Source organism: Hevea brasiliensis, chromosome 2, assembly GCF_030052815.1.
Source record: "Hevea brasiliensis isolate MT/VB/25A 57/8 chromosome 2, ASM3005281v1, whole genome shotgun sequence".
NCBI lineage: Eukaryota > Viridiplantae > Streptophyta > Magnoliopsida > Malpighiales > Euphorbiaceae > Hevea > Hevea brasiliensis.
The window spans coordinates 438,539-459,840 of NC_079494.1; the positions used below are offsets into that span (position 1 = coordinate 438,539).

General features: G+C 33.8%; 2 protein-coding genes across 14 annotated transcripts; both read left to right on the top strand.

Annotated features, from left to right (window-relative positions):
• The first annotated feature begins 850 nt into the window (after positions 1-850).
• Positions 851-11,955, top strand: LOC110669235 (histone-lysine N-methyltransferase ATXR7). 11 transcript variants are annotated; one of them, XM_058130776.1, is made up of 20 exons: positions 851-1,014; positions 1,444-1,623; positions 1,753-2,389; positions 2,526-2,642; positions 4,231-4,545; positions 4,629-4,976; positions 5,092-5,406; positions 5,567-6,028; positions 6,131-6,584; positions 6,668-6,811; positions 6,926-7,347; positions 7,427-7,549; positions 7,759-7,839; positions 8,635-8,688; positions 8,774-8,925; positions 9,023-9,069; positions 9,160-9,217; positions 9,704-9,882; positions 11,157-11,345; positions 11,846-11,955. In XM_058130776.1, the coding sequence occupies exons 2-16, from the start codon at positions 1,475-1,477 to the stop codon at positions 9,042-9,044; spliced, it is 3,795 nt and encodes a 1,264-aa protein (XP_057986759.1). In that variant the 5' UTR covers positions 851-1,014; positions 1,444-1,474; the 3' UTR covers positions 9,045-9,069; positions 9,160-9,217; positions 9,704-9,882; positions 11,157-11,345; positions 11,846-11,955. The 11 variants fall into 11 exon arrangements, with proteins under 11 accessions (XP_057986759.1, XP_057986760.1, XP_021686466.2 ...); XM_058130777.1 differs by having other exon boundaries at positions 11,157-11,199; XM_021830774.2 differs by lacking the exons at positions 11,157-11,345; positions 11,846-11,955 and adding an exon at positions 10,710-11,020.
• Positions 11,956-16,176: 4,221 nt separating this feature from the next.
• LOC110669241 (uncharacterized protein At1g76660) lies at positions 16,177-20,470 on the top strand. 3 transcript variants are annotated; one of them, XM_021830789.2, is made up of 3 exons: positions 16,177-16,719; positions 18,047-19,208; positions 19,962-20,470. In XM_021830789.2, the coding sequence occupies exons 1-3, from the start codon at positions 16,681-16,683 to the stop codon at positions 20,171-20,173; spliced, it is 1,413 nt and encodes a 470-aa protein (XP_021686481.2). In that variant the 5' UTR covers positions 16,177-16,680; the 3' UTR covers positions 20,174-20,470. The 3 variants fall into 3 exon arrangements, 1 of the variants encoding a protein (XP_021686481.2); XR_009141860.1 differs by having other exon boundaries at positions 16,228-16,719; positions 18,047-19,305; positions 19,962-20,096; XR_009141859.1 differs by lacking the exon at positions 19,962-20,470 and adding an exon at positions 19,445-19,735 and having other exon boundaries at positions 16,228-16,719; positions 18,047-19,305.
• The last annotated feature ends 832 nt before the right edge of the window (positions 20,471-21,302 follow it).

Sequence of the window (21,302 nt, forward strand, 5' to 3'; positions counted from 1 at the left end):
TTTTTTTAATTGAATATTTATTATATATAGTTTAATTATTTAGCCAATATGATAAGAATTTCCATAAGAATTATTATCGAATTTTGGAAGCTTATATAATAATAAGAATATTTTATATGCACATTCTTAATGGAATATGTAGATCGCATAGGAATATACAAAGAAATTGTAAAAAATAATTTGATGTAATAAATGTTAAAAATTGATTTCATGAAGTAAAACAATTCATTCTGCAAACTCCTTAGTGAGGCCTTTTCTTAATTCTAAGCGAGGCCTTTTATTAGATAGGCCCATAAGAAAAGCCTTTAAATTTTACTTAAGCCTATTTAATAAAACTGAAGCAATAAGATTATAAATAAGTTTTAAGTGACTAATTTTAAGGTTGTTTCTAATATCGAGTAGCATAGAATTAGAATTTATTGTAAAAAAAATAAATAAATAAAAAGGCAAAAAAATCACTAAAATTAAAGTCGTCTTTAATATCGTATAATATAAAATTGAGTTTAATAAATAAAAATTGTAATAAAATTACCATAAGACTGAGATATTCTTAACAACGTAAAAAATTAACGCACAAAAAATATCAAACTTAAGGCTTTTTTTATAAATTATATAGATTATTATTAAAGAAAACTATACTATTAATTCAGTTTTGAATTAAATTGGATAAAAAATTTATTTTATAAAAGGTTAAATTGATTCAAATTAAAAAAAAATTGAGTTAAATTAAATTGAAATAAATTAATAATTTCATAATTAATTTTAAAATAAAAAATTAAACAAATTAAATTCTAAATTTTATAAGAGATTAAATTACTGCACATAAAAGGATTAAAGGGTAGGTTTTGACAAAGAATAAAACGTAGGTATAAAATATCGGAGGGAGCTAGATCGAAACAAGCAAATGTCCGTGGTTTTCAAGCCTCTGGCTTCGCACGCTAGTAAGATGGAGACGCCTTCCTGTCCTCCGCGCTCTTAGCCGGGACCGCCGTCGCACTCATACATCGCCGGGAGGTAAATCGGGCCTAATAATTTAATTTCGTTCTCTCTTCCTACCTCCCTCTATATTTACTCCGATTAAACGACTCCGTGATTGTAGTATCAGGAGATCCTCTTCTTCAACAATATATATATATATACTGGTCTTCTACGCAGCACGTACAAGATCTGAATTATGTGCACTCATTAATTGCTGATCACTCATTTGTTTCTGTTTGTGCATGTTCTTATATGGATCAATTTGTTATTTTTCTTTAGAAATTATTGGCGTAGTGATGCGTTATTGGGAATACTCTCCTTGCGTAGAAAATAGTGTTTCGTTCAAGGTTTAAGTGGATAAAGTCTTTCCAGTTCAATTGTGTTGAAACCTCAATGTGTGATCTATCTATTGCACAATTCATGGATCATGCCTTGATGGATTTATTTCTCTGTTAATCTGGTTAGGTTGCCTTCCAAAGGGGAGTTTATTCAGACCATGGTTTCTTCGGCAGCACTTGTTCCAGAATTTGATAATTCTTTCTTCTCTAGGAAGAGGTTGAAAGTTTCAGATTTTGAACATCAAGAACTAGATTTGCACATGGCTACATCAATCCAGTCGAACACCATGGAATGCTTATCTCATGGGTAATCCTCTATCTGCGAGCTTTTCTATTATTCTTCGCCACTTTAAAGCTCTTTTTTTTTTTTTTTTTTTAAATAATCTTGAATTTCTTTAGTAATGACCTTCATCTAATTTTGGTGGTGTTAACTTAGGTGCTTTATTGACAGTCATGCTTCTTCGTCTAGCTGCAGTATGGATGAAAATGCTTGTTCTAATTCTGTGTTGGAGACGAGTTGCCAGTTGAATGGCAATAGTGGTGATATTCCAGAGTCTAGCGATGCTGGGGGGACGGGGTCATCCTTCCAGGAAAAGAATTATTCTGGCTATGTGCATCCTACTTTTGTGAGTGGATGGATGTATATCAATGAAAATGGACAGATGTGTGGTCCTTATATTCAGCAACAGCTATCTGAGGGTTTATCCACTGGTTTCCTGCCTGAGGATCTTCCTGTTTATCCCATTGTAAATAGGACATTACTGAATCCTGTACCTTTGAAGTACTTCAAGCAGTTCCCTGACCACATTGCCACTGGTTTTGCATATCTGGGCATGTGTATCTCTGGAGCATCCGTGCCTGCAAATTGTTTTGCCTCTTTCAATATGAGTTCAGCTATACATGGGCAAAAAGGCATTGTTCTGCATGCTTCTCAAGTTTCTTCTTGTCCAGATGCACAGTTGGTTTCCTGTTCACAAGTGCATCACAATACTTATTGCTCAAATCAGCCATTTTCAAATTCCAAGGCAGTGAACCTTGATACGCCATACCTTGATACACCATTCTCTCTACCGGTATTAATTATTTCCTTTGCCTTACAATGCTTTATGGATCCAATTAGCCGATCTTTCTCGCTCCCTCTCCTGTGCATAGTTACTCTCTAGATTTAATGTCTATTTGTGGTTTTTCATTTCTATTTTTTACTTCCAGTCACGGGAAGATTCTTGTTGGATGTTTGAGGATGATAAAGGGAGGAAACATGGACCACATTCTCTTCAGGAACTTTATTCCTGGCATCAGTATGGATATCTCGGGGATTCATTAATGGTAAGCTATGAAATCATATAATTATGAAAGCGGTATGTTTTTGACAAGTGGCCTTTGACATTTACAAATATTGCTCAGTTTCTGGTACTGTATTATTTTATTTAAATGGAGTTCTGATGTTTATTAGGAGCTGAGGAGTTAGGGCAACCATAGTTGTTAAAATTGCGAGTTAACTCATACGAATAGTTGTTAAAATTGCGAGTTAACTCATACGATTTTACTGGTTAGAATCATCAAAACAAGTCAAAATGTATGCAAAATCAAAATTGAATAAAATCGCAATTTTAAATAGTAAAATCAAAATTTAAACAACACGATTTTACGAGTTTATGATTCTACGATTTTACATATGTAAAAATTTTACAATTTAAAATATTTCCTTTTAATTCATCAAAATCATTATCATTTGTTTATTTTAACATCATTTCTAGATTTTTTAAGTTTTTTAATATAGTAATAATTATTATTTTTGCTACTACAATCGTTATGTACAAATTGTAATTTTTATTTTATGTTTTGAACAACTTCTGTTATATTTCAATTATCATAAACATGGTCTAGTTTCTATATATTATTCATCAAATATTTCTATTATTTGTATTTACATATTTTCAGAGTTGAAAACTTGGAATTATACTTTCAAATATATATATATATATATATATATATATATATATATATATATATATCTGTGTGTACGCGCGCAGGCACGTGCGCGTGTGATTTTAATTGTTCTTATATTGATAACTTGGTGAAAAAATATTTCACTTAAAATTTAAATAATTTGAATATAAAGTTTAAAAATATATTAGAAAGCTTTTTTATAACCTCTTATATTTAAATGAACATGAAAATTTATTTATGTATTTATATAAATATGATTATATATATATATATATATATATATATATATATATATATATATAATTTTAAAGGTACTTTTTAGTAAGTTGTAAAATCTTATGATTTTACGATTCGATTTTACGATACAATTTTATAGCTTCTTCACGGATTCTAGGTTATAAAAGAGAGTTTGACAACCGTGAGGGCAACTAGTGAAGTTTGCTCTTTTTTAAGGATTTCTTCTGCAAAATTTGATACATTTTCATTTTATTATGTGATGGAAATGATTTTATTTTAATACTGAAATATGAACAATTTTTATTTGATCACTTGGAGACAAGAAGATGGATTCATGAGTTCCTTTCTGCTCATTTAGGTGTTGCATGTTAGATAACATGATTCCTTTTCCTTTAAATCATCTTTGGATACGTTGCATTGCTGCTTCATCTTTGGGATAGTTTATCCTAGCTTGCAAGCCATTGTGTCTTTTAAAGATCAAACAATTGCACCAAGTAGTATTTCAAATAGGTGAAAAAGAATGTTTTATTCTTTTTAACTGTTAACTATTTTTGTTCATATTGTTATTTTAGCTGGTCAGTGCGACTCAAACTTTATGAACTATGTTTCACCCCTTTGTAATTTGTTTTGTATGGCAGTTACACGTCTTTAAGATTAGAATTTTTTTTTCCTTGTGTTCTAACCCTTTCTACCAATTTAGTGCTCCTAACTATGTCTTGCTTGGCAGATATATCATAATGAAAATAAGTTTAGACCCTTGCCATTGCTATCTGTTATCAATGCTTGGAGAATGGATAAACCTGAATCTGTCTTTGTGTCTGATGTCAAAACCGATAGTGGCTCACTACTCAGCTTCATTTCTGAAATTTCTGAAGAAGTTTCTTGTCAACTGCATTCTGGAATCATGAAAGCAGCTCGTAGAGTTGCGTTAGATGGGATAATCAGCAATGTCATCTCTGAGTTTTCTACTATGAGGAAAGCTCATAGAAATCCTAGGCTCAATTACCAAGATGCCAAAACTTGTTCTACAGATGAAAAAATGGTAATATTATAAAAATGTGTGAATACTTAATTAAAGCTGTATGCCTCTTGGTCTAACTACTTCATTATGTTTTATTTTAACAGTCTGAAGTTCCTGGTGAGAGAAGGAATGTTGTTGCTAATGAGTGCCAAGCTGCAACCTGCGACCTTTTCTCTGATAAGGCATATGTTGATCAGATACCTGTGCAGTTTCACAGAAGCACAAAATCTGTTGGAAGCATTGATAATGTCTGGAGGTCTTATGCAGTTGTTTGTAGAATTCTTTTTGATTATTGCATGGAAGTCATGTGGAATGCTGTCTTTTATGATGCCGTAAGAGAATATTCTACTTTCTGGCGGAAAAGAAAACATTGGTTTGCTCATCAAAATATTAGAATCCCTGCTACTGTCACGGATTATGTCAAGGAGACTGAAAAATTACCCAGTGAGCTTGTACGTTGAGATCCTTTTTAGGGGGGTTTTTGACCATTGCCATCAATATAGCTGCTACTGCTGTTACTGCTTCTATTATTCATAATAGTTTAAGTAGCGTTCCAATGTTTTGCAGTTGCTATTTGTGCAGGAATCCTTTGATTGCGATGTTGAATGTCCTCCTGATTTTGATCTTGTGATGGTTGAAAAAGATAGTCAATCACAATCACCTTGCATTTCTTCATTTGTGCCTTTTGGGGAGAAGTCATCAAAACTGAACAGCCTATCAGACAGTGGTTGTGCATATGATGGCATAAAATGCATCTTAGAATATGTAGAAAATGAACTACATGTGTCCACAAAGGTGTCTTTGGTCGAGTATGTTGAACTTCTTGTCAAAGAGGAAGTGCGAAAGGTAGTTAAGTTCTCAGAGGATGACAAATTGAATAAGGTAACTGGACAGAGCTTCTGCTCTCCATCTTTATCTCTCTCTTCTCCCCTTTTTTGTTTTATTTTTAATGGTTAAACAGTGTGAATGGAACTTGCAGCCATCATTGCATCAAAGTTTTATGGGCAACCATATTTGGGCTTATCTTTCATTGTTGCTGCAGGAGACCTTTGAATCTTCCTTTCACTGTTACCAGACAACTGAAAATAGTTCTTCAGAGTTGCATGATGAACTGAGGATTGACTCCAATAAAGTGACTCTTGAGACATCCAGTGATTCTGTGCAAGCTGGAAAACCCTTTGATTTCTGTGCCAGTGCCTTCGAAAAATCACGGGCATACGTTAATGATACAATGGATGACCAGAATATTAATGAACCTCCACCACCTGGATTTGAAGATAATATTAGAACTCTTGTCCCATCATCTACATGTAAATTCCAACTTTCAAGATCAGATGAGTCTATTCCTAAGATCAGAGAGTATGTTGCCATGGCAGTGTGCAGGCAGAAGTTGCATGATGATGTATTGAAGGGGTGGATATCATTTTTCATTGATGACATCCTTGGTCAATATGTTGGACTGCATCATACTTCAAAAGGACCCTTGGAACCTGACTCTAATGTGGTATTGATAGTTTACTTCTAATCCTTTATTTTTCCCTTTTTAAGGTCTACAACTTGATATCTTTATCTCATTTGGTTTTGGTAATTCTTTTAAATATCATAGGAAGGGACATATATTACAAATAAGGAACATGATAGCACCACTATTGCTTCACTAGAAAAAGTTAAGGAAGGATCAAGGAAATTTAATAGTTCAGACTCTACAGAAATGCCTTTGGTTACTGGTAAATACACGTACCATCGCAAGAAAAAGTTGGCATGGAAGAAGTTGGGGTCATCTTCTCAGTCTTTGACTCAAGTTGACGCAGGGTTACAACATCAGCCTGTGGAGAAGTCAAGAAAGCATCAAATTGTCAGAGAGGTTGCTGAGAATGTAGCAGTGGAACCTGTTGTTGCAACTCTGAAGAAGGAAATAACCAAGGGCCAGACTGAATTATCTGTTAACGCTAGGCCTTTAAAAACCAATGTTAAAAGCAGTTCTCCAAGCAATCAATCATTGGCCAAAAATGCTACTCATCAAAAAGTAATAAAGATTAAGCGCACAGTTCCGAGACCTAGTATGTTATTTTCTCCATCTTGTTTTTGTAGATGCAAAATATTTATGATTTTGAAGTCTTTTGATTATACCTATTATTCTCAGAACATGCTGTAAAACGTACGGGGAAGAGTGTTTCAAATTCGAGTGAGGACCTTAATAATGTTAAGAAGGTTATTGATAGCAACAGCCATGATGCTGGAATTGAGAAAGCAGTGGTTCATAACTATTCTGAAAATAATCTAATTGGTGAGAAATTCCATGATGTTCTGATTGTTATGCTCGCATCAATTTTGTAATGAATCAAATAATGAGTTTGTGCTGAGTTCTTTCTTATTGTTCCTTGTCTATTATTGTGAATAGCAACTAAGGTATCAAAACTGAAAAGGAAGCATTCAGTGGGTGGTGGGTCAGTGTCACATCCTGCAAAGATTGTGAAAGTGGCCAATACTGCTTCTAAGCAAGTAGCAACCAGACAGGTTACAATGCGGAAGGCAAAGTCCTGTAAATCAAGGACGTCAAATTACTGCCCTAGGTCTGATGGATGTGCGCGGACTTCAATTAATGGCTGGGAATGGCACAAATGGTCTATTAATGCAAGGCCTATTGAAAGAGCTCGTGTTAGGGGAATTGATTGTGTTCATGCCAACTATTCAGGTTCTGAGGCATATACTTATCAGTTGTCGAACGGTAAGGTTCTTTCTGCTAGAACAAACAGAGTGAAGATGCGCAGTCTTCTTGCTGCAGTTGAAGGTGCCGACCTTTTAAAAGCTACACAATTGAAGGTGATTAAAATTGAAAATTCATCTCATAATGACTTGAATGTTCTTTCATTTTTATAATTATTTCATATTTCTTATTTAGGCAAGGAAAAAGCATCTGCGTTTCCAACGAAGCAAAATTCATGACTGGGGTCTTGTTGCACTGGAGCCAATTGAGGCCGAGGACTTTGTAATTGAATATGTTGGTGAACTAATTCGTCCTCGAGTAAGTTTATATTGGGTTCTCAATAACTGGTTCCAGTGCATTACATAGTTTAACTGTAATTTTTTCATCCCTTTGCTTCCAGTTTTTTATTATTCATTTTCCTATTAGTCCTAGTTTAATTAGTTCTATTACCCTCTCTTTTTTTGGCGTAATCATTTGTATTACCTTTCTGATTTCATGAACTGACTCTTATTGGGTTTCTACTGCAGATATCTGACATACGCGAGCGTCTTTATGAGAAAATGGGAATTGGCAGCAGTTATCTTTTCAGACTTGATGATGGTTATGTGGTCAGTAATAAATGTTATGCTATGTTTAGCTTTTATGTAGAATGTTAATCATGTGATCTTTTTTTGAGGATATTTTATAGATTTTTGCATGTAATCCCCCTTTCCTGTTCTCTTTCCCAATGTGAGTTGAGCTTTCTACAGGATTTAGCCGTTTTGGATACCTATATCTAGTTGACTTCAATTTCCTATTTAAATAGATAGCAAAGTCACAACAAGAACCTTGCTTCTTAACCTGCTTGAAGTCATATACAGCTTAAATAAAAGTTTTCTGGCTTCATTTCTTTTTTTTATTTGCATTTGTTAGTAATGTTCATATAAAAGAGTTGGTGGCAATTGGTCTGTGGCAGGTTTGAGTTGCCCTATTTCCTTGTATTACAGATACATAGAATCTGTTCCTTTGCCATCTCTATTGTTTATTATAGGTTTTGAGATACTGACCAGAGATGAATGAGCTTCATGTCATGAATGAGTATCACTATTTACAATTTTTGGATATTGATGCGGAATTGGTTTCAAACAAAACTGAATGACGAAAAAGGATCCATGTAACTGACCCCAACTAGTTTGGGACTAAGCCTTAGTTGTTGTTGTTGTTGTTGTTGTTGTTGTTATTGTGCATCTGGTGGCATGTGGCAAATGACATCTTATGCCCAAAAAAAAAAAGTGACATCTAATTTGGATTAGAGACCAACTATACCTTCTGTTGCCACTATTGGATGCTTTTGTAAACAAAATTTGCTACATTCTTGTGGGGACAAGAAATTTACTGCTGAATGTTCTTTCTACATTGTGTAGGTTGATGCTACAAAACGTGGGGGAATTGCAAGATTCATAAACCATTCTTGTGAGGTACCTCTGCATGAATTTATGTTGAAATTTATTGTGTCAATTAAAAATGGTATTATTTATCAGTTAAATTGATTGCCTTTTGTAGCCCAACTGCTACACCAAGGTCATAACTGTTGAAGGTCAGAAAAAAATTTTCATTTATGCGAAACGATTTATCGCTGCTGGGGAAGAGGTCACTTATAATTACAAATTTCCTTTGGAGGAGAAAAAGATACCATGCAACTGTGGTTCTAGGAAGTAAGATGACTGGATGTCCTTAACTTTGTGGTAGTTTGCATATGTCTTGATTTTCTTTTATGTTATATTTATTTGATTTAGCAATTCTTTTGTTCAGGTGTCGTGGATCATTGAATTAGGAAGTATTTTGAGTTTCCATTTCTGGTAAGTATTGTAGTTGATTATATCTTGTATTGAACTTTTGTTTAGGCTTGCTTGTAATATTTTCTTATCTTGTGCTTAATATTTTTGTAGGCCAGTCATTAAAGTTTTGTTCCTCACTCTGTAAATTTGCCATCAATTGATGTTAGAGGTATGTGATTGCATCACTTCTTCAATATTGTGCTTATTATCATTTTCAGTAGTACCAAATTGCTGTTGGTCCCTTAAGGTTGCAATTCTTAACAGTTATATTTTAAGAAAAGGTCGCATAGAATATGTTTGTGGATGATATTCCTTTCTCTATTTTACACACACACACACACACACACACACACACACTTGTGCATGCACTTCTATTCACTTCCTGCTACCTTCACTTCTTTATTCTTGATAGCATTTCTTTTTGAATCAAAATCTGGGACATATATATACCAATAGAAGAAACACGTATTAGGGTTTTAATTTCTTAAAAATGTGTTGAAGTGTGTTTTAAGCATGCTTATGCCACTTTTTTGCAATTAGTATCTGATTGGCAATTCCTATTTGCTCCAATTATGACACTACTATCTAGTTTGATAAACCTAAGGGGTTTCTTAAATCCAGTGGTTCAAGCTTGGTTGTTAACTTGGTTGTGCAGCTGGATACCCCAGTAACTGTAGTAAGAATTGGAAAAGGTTGGAAGCAAAAGTGGGCGAGTGGATGTGGTTTTTTGGGGACAGCTGTAGATGGTAAATTTGCAAACCATTGTCTTATCCACGCATGAAAAGAGGGGAAATGCAAGCGCTCAAGTTTTCTTCTACTAATGCTGAATATGATGTAAGATTTATATACAATGGCTTTGTGAATAACTTGAATTGGAAAAATTGTTGGTGCATGAAGGAACTTAATTAGACATTTCGTTATTATATGTGCCTTCAAGGAATCTGATGCCCTTTTGCAGTCGTCAGTGGTGGGTTCTAGGGCTGCAAATGAGCCAAATTGGTTGTGAGCTATTTGGAGTTCAACTAAATAAGGGCTTGCTTTATTAAAGTTGCTCATTGAATTTGTTTAAAATCTATAGAAATTGCTATTCTTTTCCGTTCAAAAGTACTCATAGCTTGGTCCTTAAACGTGACTGTTCATAATGTATAATAATATATATGAGTATTAGAAACAAAGAATTTTTTTGATAATTTTTTTGATGATTTTGTGAGTGGTTTCGTTAACAATTGAAGTATATTGCCAAAGCCTTCAACAAATAAGACAATTTTTTTTCAAATCTAAAACGCATTTTTTAAAGACAAATATTGTATTGTGCATGACCTGTCTCCACTTTGTTAAATTTAAAACTCATTTTATAAACGAACTTAAGCCTAAGAAGAACGAAGTTCAATTAGGCTCAGTTCCTTCAGTGTCCCACAATATTCGTTTTACGATGAAAGTACATAGTCCATCTATTAATCCTTAGTTCTTACAGTAATGAGTGTGCTTTTATCCTTGCTTATCTGATAATCTAGCTTTTGATAATTTGAGTCTCGCACTCATTTGTAGAATTGGTCATTTGAAGCTCTTGGTTTGCCAGTTTAACTAAATGTAGCAACAACAATAATAGTAATGAACCATCCCTTGCGCTGAGGACATTGATGCATGCTACTTTATTCCAGGTTGTGAATGTAGGCATCAATAAAGGCTTGGATTATGTGATTGTGGTGGTTTTTGCGTTGAATTTTTCATCTACTTGTGGAGGATGAGGTTCTGATTCTTGTAAATCTCCATATATATATATATATATATATATGCGCTGCAGATGAATTTCTCCTCTTAGAAACTCAAAATCAGTTATTGTTTGTTGCCTACATGACATTTCTGGAATACCATTTTGTTGTACAAACATGCATTACTATATTTATTCTATACAAGTAAAATTTTATGTATAGATGAATTTTAAAAATGATACCCAATATTTTTGTTGCTATTCTTTTTAGTGACGAAGTGCTTTGCCCTGCAACTTAACATGTTCTTCTATCTTGGAATTTGATATGTAAAATAGGAGGAAATGAATAAATTTGGAGTATGTTATCCTTCTGCCAATAACTTGTATCTACATTCAGGAGGAACTCGGTTCAGTTGTTTTGGCAAGGTCTTCGCAATTTGGTAAATACTTTTGAAGACCATTGGATTAGAACCTTACATGTTATTTCAGCTGTGTTGACGGGCAATCATCTTGAATCTTTGACATGCAAGATGATGAATCTCCAAAGTTTTGCATTTGTTGAAATTACCGAGCCCAACCATCTTATGTGAGTCATGGCCTTAATAAAAAAAAATAATTTAAGTGAAACTGATATCTGGAATATCATTGACAGTGCTTCAAACTAACGTGCTTCACAAATAATATGATTTGACAAGGAAAAAATTTCTATTGGCCTTAATGGAAGGGTAATTTTGATTAGCTATTATGATATTCATTGGATAAGCCGATTTTATTGTTAGACAAATAGGCTTTGAAACGAAATTATTGGCATGTAGTCAAAGGCTGGCGAGGTGTGGAATAAAAAGCAAATCTGTAAGCGTTACTTGGTTTTGGGGGGGGGGGGTGGGGTGGGGGCGGTGGGGTGGGGTGTTGGGTTTGAAAGTAGTCAGCAGCAGTTTAATTGCCCAAAATATATATATATATATATATATATATATATATATATATATATATATATATATTGGGCAAGTTTATTTTTTCTGAATGAGGCTGCGTGAAGTTATATTTAATTGTTTAGTTTTTTCTTTGATGATCTTTTGGTTGCAGGGGTACAAGTATTCCATCATAGCTATTGGGTTGGAAGTTTCTTGATGCCCCTGGTATGTTTCTGCTCCCTTTACTTGTTGGAACTCCAAATGCAAATGGCCAACAATGTGGCTTTATAAAATATAATAAAATAAATGGAAGGTCTAACAAATTTGTTTTGCCTCGCCCAGCCCCACAAATCCAAATATATTCATGTCTCTGCTATAATTAACTAGTGAAAAAGGATATTTTTACATGGCTTGTAGCTCAATTTCACCTCTTATACTTATTGCAATTTCACTCATACTTATTGGAGAATTTGTCCATTTCAATTTTATGTTCAAATTAGTTCAAGTTCAATTTAGTTGAGAAGTAAAAAAACTTTATTTAAAAAAATTAAAAAATTAAATTAAAAATCAAGAAATTGATTTTTTTATTTTTTATTTAAATAAAAAAAATTAGTCTAGAAATTTTAATTTTTGAATTAAATTGAACTTCTTAACCTTTTGCCATTTTTAAATTGTGGGCATTGGGATCCTTAACAATTCTTTAAAGGGAAAAGTGCTTTTACTGGTTCATGCATCATGTACTGTAAATTCTTTTGGCCGCTGCTAGAGGGTGAAACAGCGTAATTTTGAGGATAGGAAGTCAAAAGAACACCAAGTCCGACCCAACCCATTCTGGTTTTTAGAGGGTGTGCAATTGATCAGTTCTATTTTAAATTTTAAACCGAACTGGAAAATCTGAACCGTGTATTTTGAGCAATTAAATCGAACCGATTAAAAAGACTAATTGAATTAAATCAAATTAAAATAAATCAGTTAGGTTTAATTTGGTTCGATTTGGTTCATCGATTACTAAGAATCGATAGAACCAATGAATGTTAACAAAATTTTGTTTTGCAATCTCAAGTCAATGGAAAACAAATTAATAGAATCAAAATCTTAAATTCTCAATCCTAAGTTAACAAAACAAATGTGTTTGGTGGAAGGTTAAAAAATTAAAGGTTAAATGTTACATTTGTAAGGTTTAACCTTTAAACAGAGTAGTTATTAATTAAGTATTTCAATATTAACATTTAATCTCTAAAAAAGCTTAAATTAATGAGGTGAAAAAGTTAATTTAGTCTCTTTTAAGTATCTAAATAATATTAATGAGGGATTAAAAGTTATATAAACAATAATTATTTCTTGTTAATTTTGTACCAAACATTCCGTTAGAGTAAACAATATATCTCAACAAAATAGAAATTAAACAACAAAACTCAATAGATCTCAAACAACAAAACTCAATAGGTCTCAAAAATCAAGGTGATGAGGGAATGAGATGACTCAGTTGTGGGTCTATGTCGCGGGAGTTGAGTAAACCGTTCATGTTGTGAGTTCTGCTATCTCTGGATGATGACAAGACGATGGTGGGGAGCTAATTGCAAGACAACGAGGACGAGAGGATTCCCTAACTCCTTGATTTCGATGAGAGTTTGAGATTCAGAGAGGGAGAGAACTCTGAAATGAGATGATGAAGAAGGTAACAAGCCATGACCCATGATTAAGGATGAGAATGGCGAGGATTGAGCGCCAAGGGAATGAGGGAGATCTAGAGACCCTGTGGAGACCAAGAGGGTTGATACTTGATGGGAGCATTGAAGTGCACAGTATTGAGGGTTTATATACAAGATGCAAAACATACAACATTAGGTTCGATTTTTTGATTTTTTAACTTTAATAACTGAACTGAGAAACTGATTTAAAAAAAAAAAATTAATCAAAACCGAATCAAGTTATTAAATAATTAAATCAAAAAATCAAAATAAATCAGTTTGGTTATGTTTTCGATTCAAAATTGTTGCTTGACACATTTTACCCATTGCAAGACCAAACATTCCAAGGAAAGGGTTTTTGATCCTGAAATTGCTTAATCATGTTGGTTGTTTCAATTCAGTTGGTAGTTTCCTTTCCATTTGGCTACTTGATTGAGGAGTAACTCCGCCTGTGCTTCACAGCCGGTCCCAAGCCCGGATAAAGGAGGAGGGTTGTAATTGGTAAATCAAAAAGTGTTATAGTATTTTACGCATCTGTGTTCACCATTGATTTCATGTAAATGGGGGCATTAATATATTATGCTTGAAAGCTTGTAAATGACCTATAAATAGATGGGAGATAAGCGAATGAACTACTGATTTTTTGGAATAGATAATCTGTGTATGTCATATTCTGAAGTCAATCCTGCCTTCCAACTACAAGTCCTGTCTACTTAAGATTTAACTTTGACGTATATGTTCTCAACTTTGGTCAATCCTGTCTTCTAACTAGATTTTTTTTTTTAAAGACGGATTCAATCATTAGATAATTCTATGCACGATAAACAAATTGGGTTGGCCGCCGATTCAGATCAGAATAATCAGTTTTGATACTAGAATCAAGGACTTAAAATTAGACTATAGGGTTTTTCGATTATGATTTTGATTTAGTTCTAATTTTGATTAATTGTGTTGTTTAATTTTTTTAATTAATTTGACCCTTAACTGAAACTCGATTCAAATAAAGAGGGAAAATGGTTTGATTTCAATTGGAATTAATCAAAATCCAAATTAGACTGTGACAAAGCCTATACACAACTTTCCACCAGTTCAGCTCATAGGTTGGGGCTTCTGTCTCTATCCAGTGTCACATCTTAATGGCTCCTATTTGCCAATCCAGTACGAAGATCAATATTAAGTTTGACGCAATGATCAGTGAGCATTGGTTTGTTGCTTTAGTGGTAATGGAGTTAGTTTTCAAAACTGTGAGATTATGAAGCTCAATCAACAATGAATCTATATTTTTCTGTCTTGATGTGGTTCACTCTCAATTTATAAATTATAACTGCAGTATCCGTTTGGGGCTTCTCTAAAAACATTTTTCAACTAAAAGGTCTTAATTGATTACATCGAAGTATCATTAAAGCAAAACAACTCGCTAAAAATGATTTTAAAAAATAAAAATAAAAATAAAGTGTCTATAATAGTGTTTGGATTTTCCATCTAAACATTTATTTTTTTATTTAGATTTCCTACTATTTTTCATTGTGCTCATTATATTATGTGTTATTCTTTATTATGAAAATTCTTATCCTTCTATGTGGATCTTGACAATTCAAGTTAACGTGCTTGACAAGGAGTCATATAAATTGCCAAGTAAAAATTCCTATGCAAGATTGAAAATGGTTAGTGGATGAATAAAATTTGTTAATAATTGCAGTGAACATCAATTAATATCTAAGAGTTAATAAAATAATTAATAATTATTAAAATAATAAATAATTACTAAAATAATTAATATTATCAACAAACTTTTAAGCAAGAAAGGCTGGCTTAATGTGCAGGTAGAAGATGTTTAGAGCCGGGCTCGGAATTGAAGATTTTAGGCGCATATATATATATAAACGAGAGGAAAAAGGAAAAGTAAAGAAGAAAACAAGGGGGGCTATGAATGTGATGTGAACATTTTAAGGGCAAGTCCCAAGTATCCCACTCTCTCACTCCCCCCCTTCCCAGCTTAGCTCTGACTTTAATGCCGCCTCTCTTTCCCCTTTATTTACCTCCTCTTCTTTCATTATTATAATTATTAATGGCTACTCTAAATATTGCTTTCCCTTTTCGTCAAACGTTAATTACCAAAAAATTAAAAATTCAATCAAATAAATCTAATCAAAACGAATTTTTATAAATTTACTTAAAATGTTGTCATTTTGCGTATTAAACAAAACCAGCTCCCTTTCAGTTTCTTCTTTCCCTCCATTCAATTTCTTCAAATTTCCAACAAAGCATTATCAGACCGCTGTTGTTTCTGCTTGCTTTTGATTCTCTTCATTTTCTATCTGCCGTCGTCGTTGCTTACATGTCGCTCAACTCTCACGTTAATTTATTTGTTATTCAACTGACCAACCCAGTTCCTCTCCTTCCCGCATTCTTTCTTCTATTTGTTGCTTTTATCATTCCTGGTTCGTATTTAGTTGACTACTTAGCTTGTTGACATTCTTTTAGTATTGGATTTGTCTAATTTTTATTATTTTATTGATTCAAATTTATTCTCAATATTAATTATTTTAATATCTTTAATAGCTTTTATTAGTAATTAAATTAATTATTAAATATAAAAATAATTGATAACTTTAATTTTAAATTATTTTTTAATTAATAAATTTTAATTAATTCAGTTTCATATTTTATAAAATGCATTTTAGTTTTTTTATTTAAAAATTAAACTGACCAATCATACAGCCCTTGAGACTGTCCAATCCATCTCTCTCAGAGTATCCCTTTCACTTCAATCTTTTTCTCTTTCTTTTTGTTTGTCTTGCCTTGTCTTTCTTTTTTTTTTTTTTTAATGTCCATTTAAGATTGATTGATTAATTAATTAATTAATTTGTAATTTCTGATCTTTCTCTTTCTTTCGTTCAAGTCTATTATTTTTTGTAGCGTTTCTTTTTCTCTCTCTCTCTTTCTTTTTTATTTTGTTGTGAGTACAATCTACATGGTGTCAGCTTCTGGTTTTGCAGGAACACAGAAAGAGAGAGAGAGAGAGAGAGAGAGATAGGAGAGTGTGTATTCGATTTCGTGTTCTTTGTGATACACAAGTCTAGAAATTTTCTGATCCAACTACAATCTGAAGTAAAACCAATCCAAACTATTCTTAATCTAATCTGATACTGAGAGGGGAAGTAGAGAATTAAAAAAGAAATCAAATGTGAGGATTGCGTTTTTGCAGCTTCACCGATTCTATCAAAGCCTAGACCTCTTTCATTCAGCAAGTAAAAGAGCTACTGCTGCTACTTTGCACTCCTGTTTACCAACAACCTTCAAGTCTAAGCGTGTAATGGGGTCCGAACAGAATAGGTTCCCTCAGCAGGAACGGGTATGTATCATCTTTAATCTCTCCAATTTTTTGCTGTTTTGGGTCAGATCTGGATCTGGGTGTGCCTTTTCATTTCCATCTTTTGGCTCCGCCTTTGCTGGTTTAAGCTTATCCATAATCTTACTTATCAGATCTGTGTATTACGCACGCATTTACTTTAATGCCAATGCTCTTTTTTCCCTAATTTCCAAATCTGCTCTATGCATGAGTCACGCTTTTACCACTTTTTTTCTTTTAAGTTCTTAATTTCTTTCGGGAATGTTTTGGGATCTCACAAATTATCTTGGTATGTATGATCTGCACAGATCTGATGAGCATGTCCCTAGGGATCATCTGTTGCCTTTTAATTCAGCAGCGTAACGATACCATTTTAGATTGATTCTTGCTTTCTCTATCTTTTGATGCTTTTTTTTTCCAATTTTCAGAATCAGCATTGTATATTCTTAATCAGCTTCTTATGCTATAGCAATTTGAGTATGCATCACCGGCAGTGAGTTGCGGACTGAATTTCTTCAGTGTGAGAAAACACTTTCGGGTATTACAGGAAAGAATATGGAGGGAGAGATGATTCTATAACTAATGGAATAGTCTTAGAATAGACCTGTTATTAAAAGAACATGCCAATTTATTCACATAAGGTAGAGACCTAGTGTAAACTTTTCTCTCTCTTGGGAATGCTCAATCAATGGTTAAGCTGAAGCCACAATTTGGAATTTATAAATGCAAAAATGATGCTGCTTTAAACTAAAACTGGAACTTCAATAAGTTGCAATTAGCCATCTTATTAAGTATTTATTTATGGCGTATTCACAATGCTAGATGCTACTGATTTAACATCAGTTACCTGTTCCTTGTTGTCCATTAGCCAAAACAAATTTTATGCTGAGCAATTTGGATTGGGGATGGGGGACTAAGGAAATACTTTCTTCCTTTATGAAAAAACTGCTGCTCTTACATTGTTGCTTGAGGTTCAAAAATTTAAAAAGACAAATCAAACCGAAAGCTAGGAGAATTTTCTTTTCCCCATCGCCTGAGAGGAGAATCAGAGTGTAATGGAGATGGAATGATGACTACATGTCTTAGGATAATAGGATAAATTTATTGATTTGATTGAATACCACGTAAGAGTATGGCCTTCAAATAGGATATTGGAATAAAAGGAATAATACTTGATGATATTGGAATAAGAGTATGCAAAGGCGAAGGTTTTCACACTATGTGAAAAGGCCATGCCGACTTAGAAAATGAAGAAGATTTTTATGGGTGTTCTATTTGTTTCTGTTTTTGGTTAATAATGTGGGGTTATAATGCTTTACTGTTATGGCAGCGAAAGAGATGGGGTGGATGCTGGAGCGCTTTTTCTTGTTTTGGCTCACAGAAAGGTGGAAAACGTATTGTGCCTGCATCTCGTATTCCTGATGGTAATGCGGCATCAGTGCAGCCAAATGGACCTCAAGCTGGTGGTCTGACCAACCAAGCTACAACACTAGCTCCATCACTTTTAGCTCCACCTTCTTCACCTGCATCATTTACTAATTCAGCTCTCCCTTCAACAGCTCAGTCACCTAGTTGCTTTTTGTCTTTATCTGCCAACTCACCTGGTTGTCCATCCACAATGTTTGCCACTGGGCCATATGCCCATGAAACACAACTAGTTTCTCCTCCTGTTTTCTCAACCTTCACAACCGAGCCATCAACTGCGCCTTTTACTCCCCCACCAGAGTTAGCTCACTTAACAACACCCTCTTCCCCAGACGTGCCTTTTGCTCAATTCCTCTCATCTTCTGCAGATCTCAAAAGCACTGAGAAGAGCAATTACATTGCCACTAGTGATCTTCAAGCTACGTATTCACTTTATCCTGGAAGTCCTGCCAGCAGTCTCATTTCACCAATTTCTAGGGCCTCAGGTGACTGTTTATCATCATCCTTTCCTGAAAGAGAGTTCCACCCTCAATGGGATCCTTCGGTCTCTCCCCAAAATGGAAAATATTCAAGGAGTGGTTCTGGCAGACTTTTTGGGCATGACACAACTGGTGCCTCCATGGTGTCTCAAGATACAAATTTCTTCTGTCCTGCTACATTTGCACGATTCTATCTGGACCATAATCCACCATTTCCTCATAATGGTGGGAGGTTAAGTGTTTCCAAGGATTCGGATGCTTATCCTGCTGGTGGAAATGGCCATCAAAACAGGAGTAGAAGTCCCAAGCAAGATGTGGAAGAATTAGAAGCTTACAGAGCATCCTTTGGGTTCAGTGCTGATGAAATTATCACTACTCAACAATATGTAGAAATTTCTGATGTAATGGACGACTCATTTACCATGACTCCTTTTACTTCAAATAAACCAACCTTGGAAGAAAGTGTTGAAGCTGCATCTAGGAGTGAAGGCCAAAAGGCACAGACAGTGCAGACAAACTTGCCAAGCGTTAAATTGAAATCAGATACCATATGTGGTGAAGTGCCAGTCTCATGTGATAGATATGAAAGTAAACCCTCATTACTTTATCTATATTAAGCTATACTTCGTTTCTTGCATAGGATTCAGGGGAAAGCAGAAAAGAAAATTTGAATCTCAGCAGCCCTGTGAGTTGTAATCTAATCCAGGGTTTTGTAATATACTTCATTCTGTGGTTTCCCCTCATGCAAAACAGCATTTGCATGAGGCGAAACGCTCATTACTTTATGTATATTAAGTTATAGTTGTTTCTTGCATGGGATTCAGGGGAATGGAGAAAAGAAAAGTTGAATATCAACTGCCCTGTGAGCTGTAATCTAATCCAGGGTTTTGTAATATATTTCATTCTGTAGTTTCCCCTCATGCAAAACAGCATTTACTGTTCTTTTTATTTCCAATTTTTCCTTCCCATTGTTTAGACTGTTAAATGTAATGGGAAAGCTCCTAACATTTAGCAAGACTATATAGGTCTCTATTTTTCAGAGTGGACAGAAAGGGAGGAAGAAAGGGGAAACTCTGGGATTAAAGCGTTGCATTGTTTGAAAAGTTTAGTAATGTGGCAATGTAATGGCTGTAACTTCTGCATTCCATGAGAAACAGCATCTTTATTTCATATTGGTTTATCTATCGGGAAGTGCTTACTTTCTTTATTGTAATCCTTTTTGTTCCCCTTGCTGCCATCTCGATCATATTGAGGCAATATTTGTATGCAATGCTGAATTTATTACTCCATGCATGAAGTAATGTCTCTCCTTATAATTTTCCCTTCATGTATTGTACTCAGATCCTCTATCAAGAAAGCAGGCTGGAGATGTCTCTGCATCAAGTGCACCTGGTGTCCATGCTCTGAAAGATGATGATGACATATTTTCTAAGATGACATCATCCAAAATCAGCAGGAAATATGATCTGGGATCATCCTGCTCTGATGCAGAAATTGACTATAGAAGGGGAAGAAGCTTAAGAGAAGGTAAAGGAGATTTTGCGTGGCAATGACTAAAATTAGAGAAAAAGCAAGCCATCAGTTGTTTCCCATGTACTAAGTTGCAGGTTTATGTCATACTCTTCTGTTTGGAGTTATCTGTGATAGGTGGATGATCTAACATATGATCTAACCTATTCTCTTCCTGTCTTTCCCCCTTTCCTGCTCTTTCAGGTGTGTGGCCTGATATCTCTGATTGATGAGTGTCTCTATGTTCCTAACTTCCCACATTCTATAAGTTATATATATATATGTATGTGATGAATCTAGTCATATAAATATGAAGTGGCAAAATGAAATTTGTGTGCCAAGGGAGATGTGATATGAAAGGTCTTTTGCTAAATCATTCAGCAACAGAAGCTCTTATTGTTGCTGAATTTCATCGTTCAGGTGAAGAGTGGAGATGTAAATGTGATTATTTGTCAACTTCTAATTTGGTAGATGGGTAAATGGATTTGAAGTGTGAATTGCTTGCTTGATATTGCATTGTTAACCCACTAAAGCAGTATTCAAAACCGTCATTCCTGATGATGAAGGGAAAGGAGGAGGAAGCTTCTGTCCCTATGCATTATCTTGAATTGTAGAATGGGAACAAGTTGCCCTTCCTGAATTATCAATGAGGTTACTTTTTGGGGACATCTATGTTAATATATAAAAGCAAAGGACAATCCATATTTCTCACTCTACGTGGCAATTCCTATAAATATATATATATATATATATATATATATATATATATATATATATATATATATATATTAAAAATAAAGGACAATTCATATTTCTCACTCCTACATGTCAATTCCTATTAATTATAAATATATGTTTTTTTTATTTTTTTAGAAATTTTGAGTTTTTCTTATTTTAATTGGACTAATTAACATATATATTTTTTTTAAATTTAACAATTAATATTTTTTATGATTATGACATTGAAAATCTAATTATATATATATATATGCGCAAAGGAAAAAACTTTTTTCTTTCCTTCTAATTTTTATAAATTTTAAATATATTTTTCAATTTTTATAAAAAAAAGCAAAAAAAATAAGAGCAATTTTTCACTATATTTGGCAACTTCTAATTTTATTTGGCAACTTCTAATTTTAATCAGGAGAGGTAAGTGAATTTTAACTAAAAAAA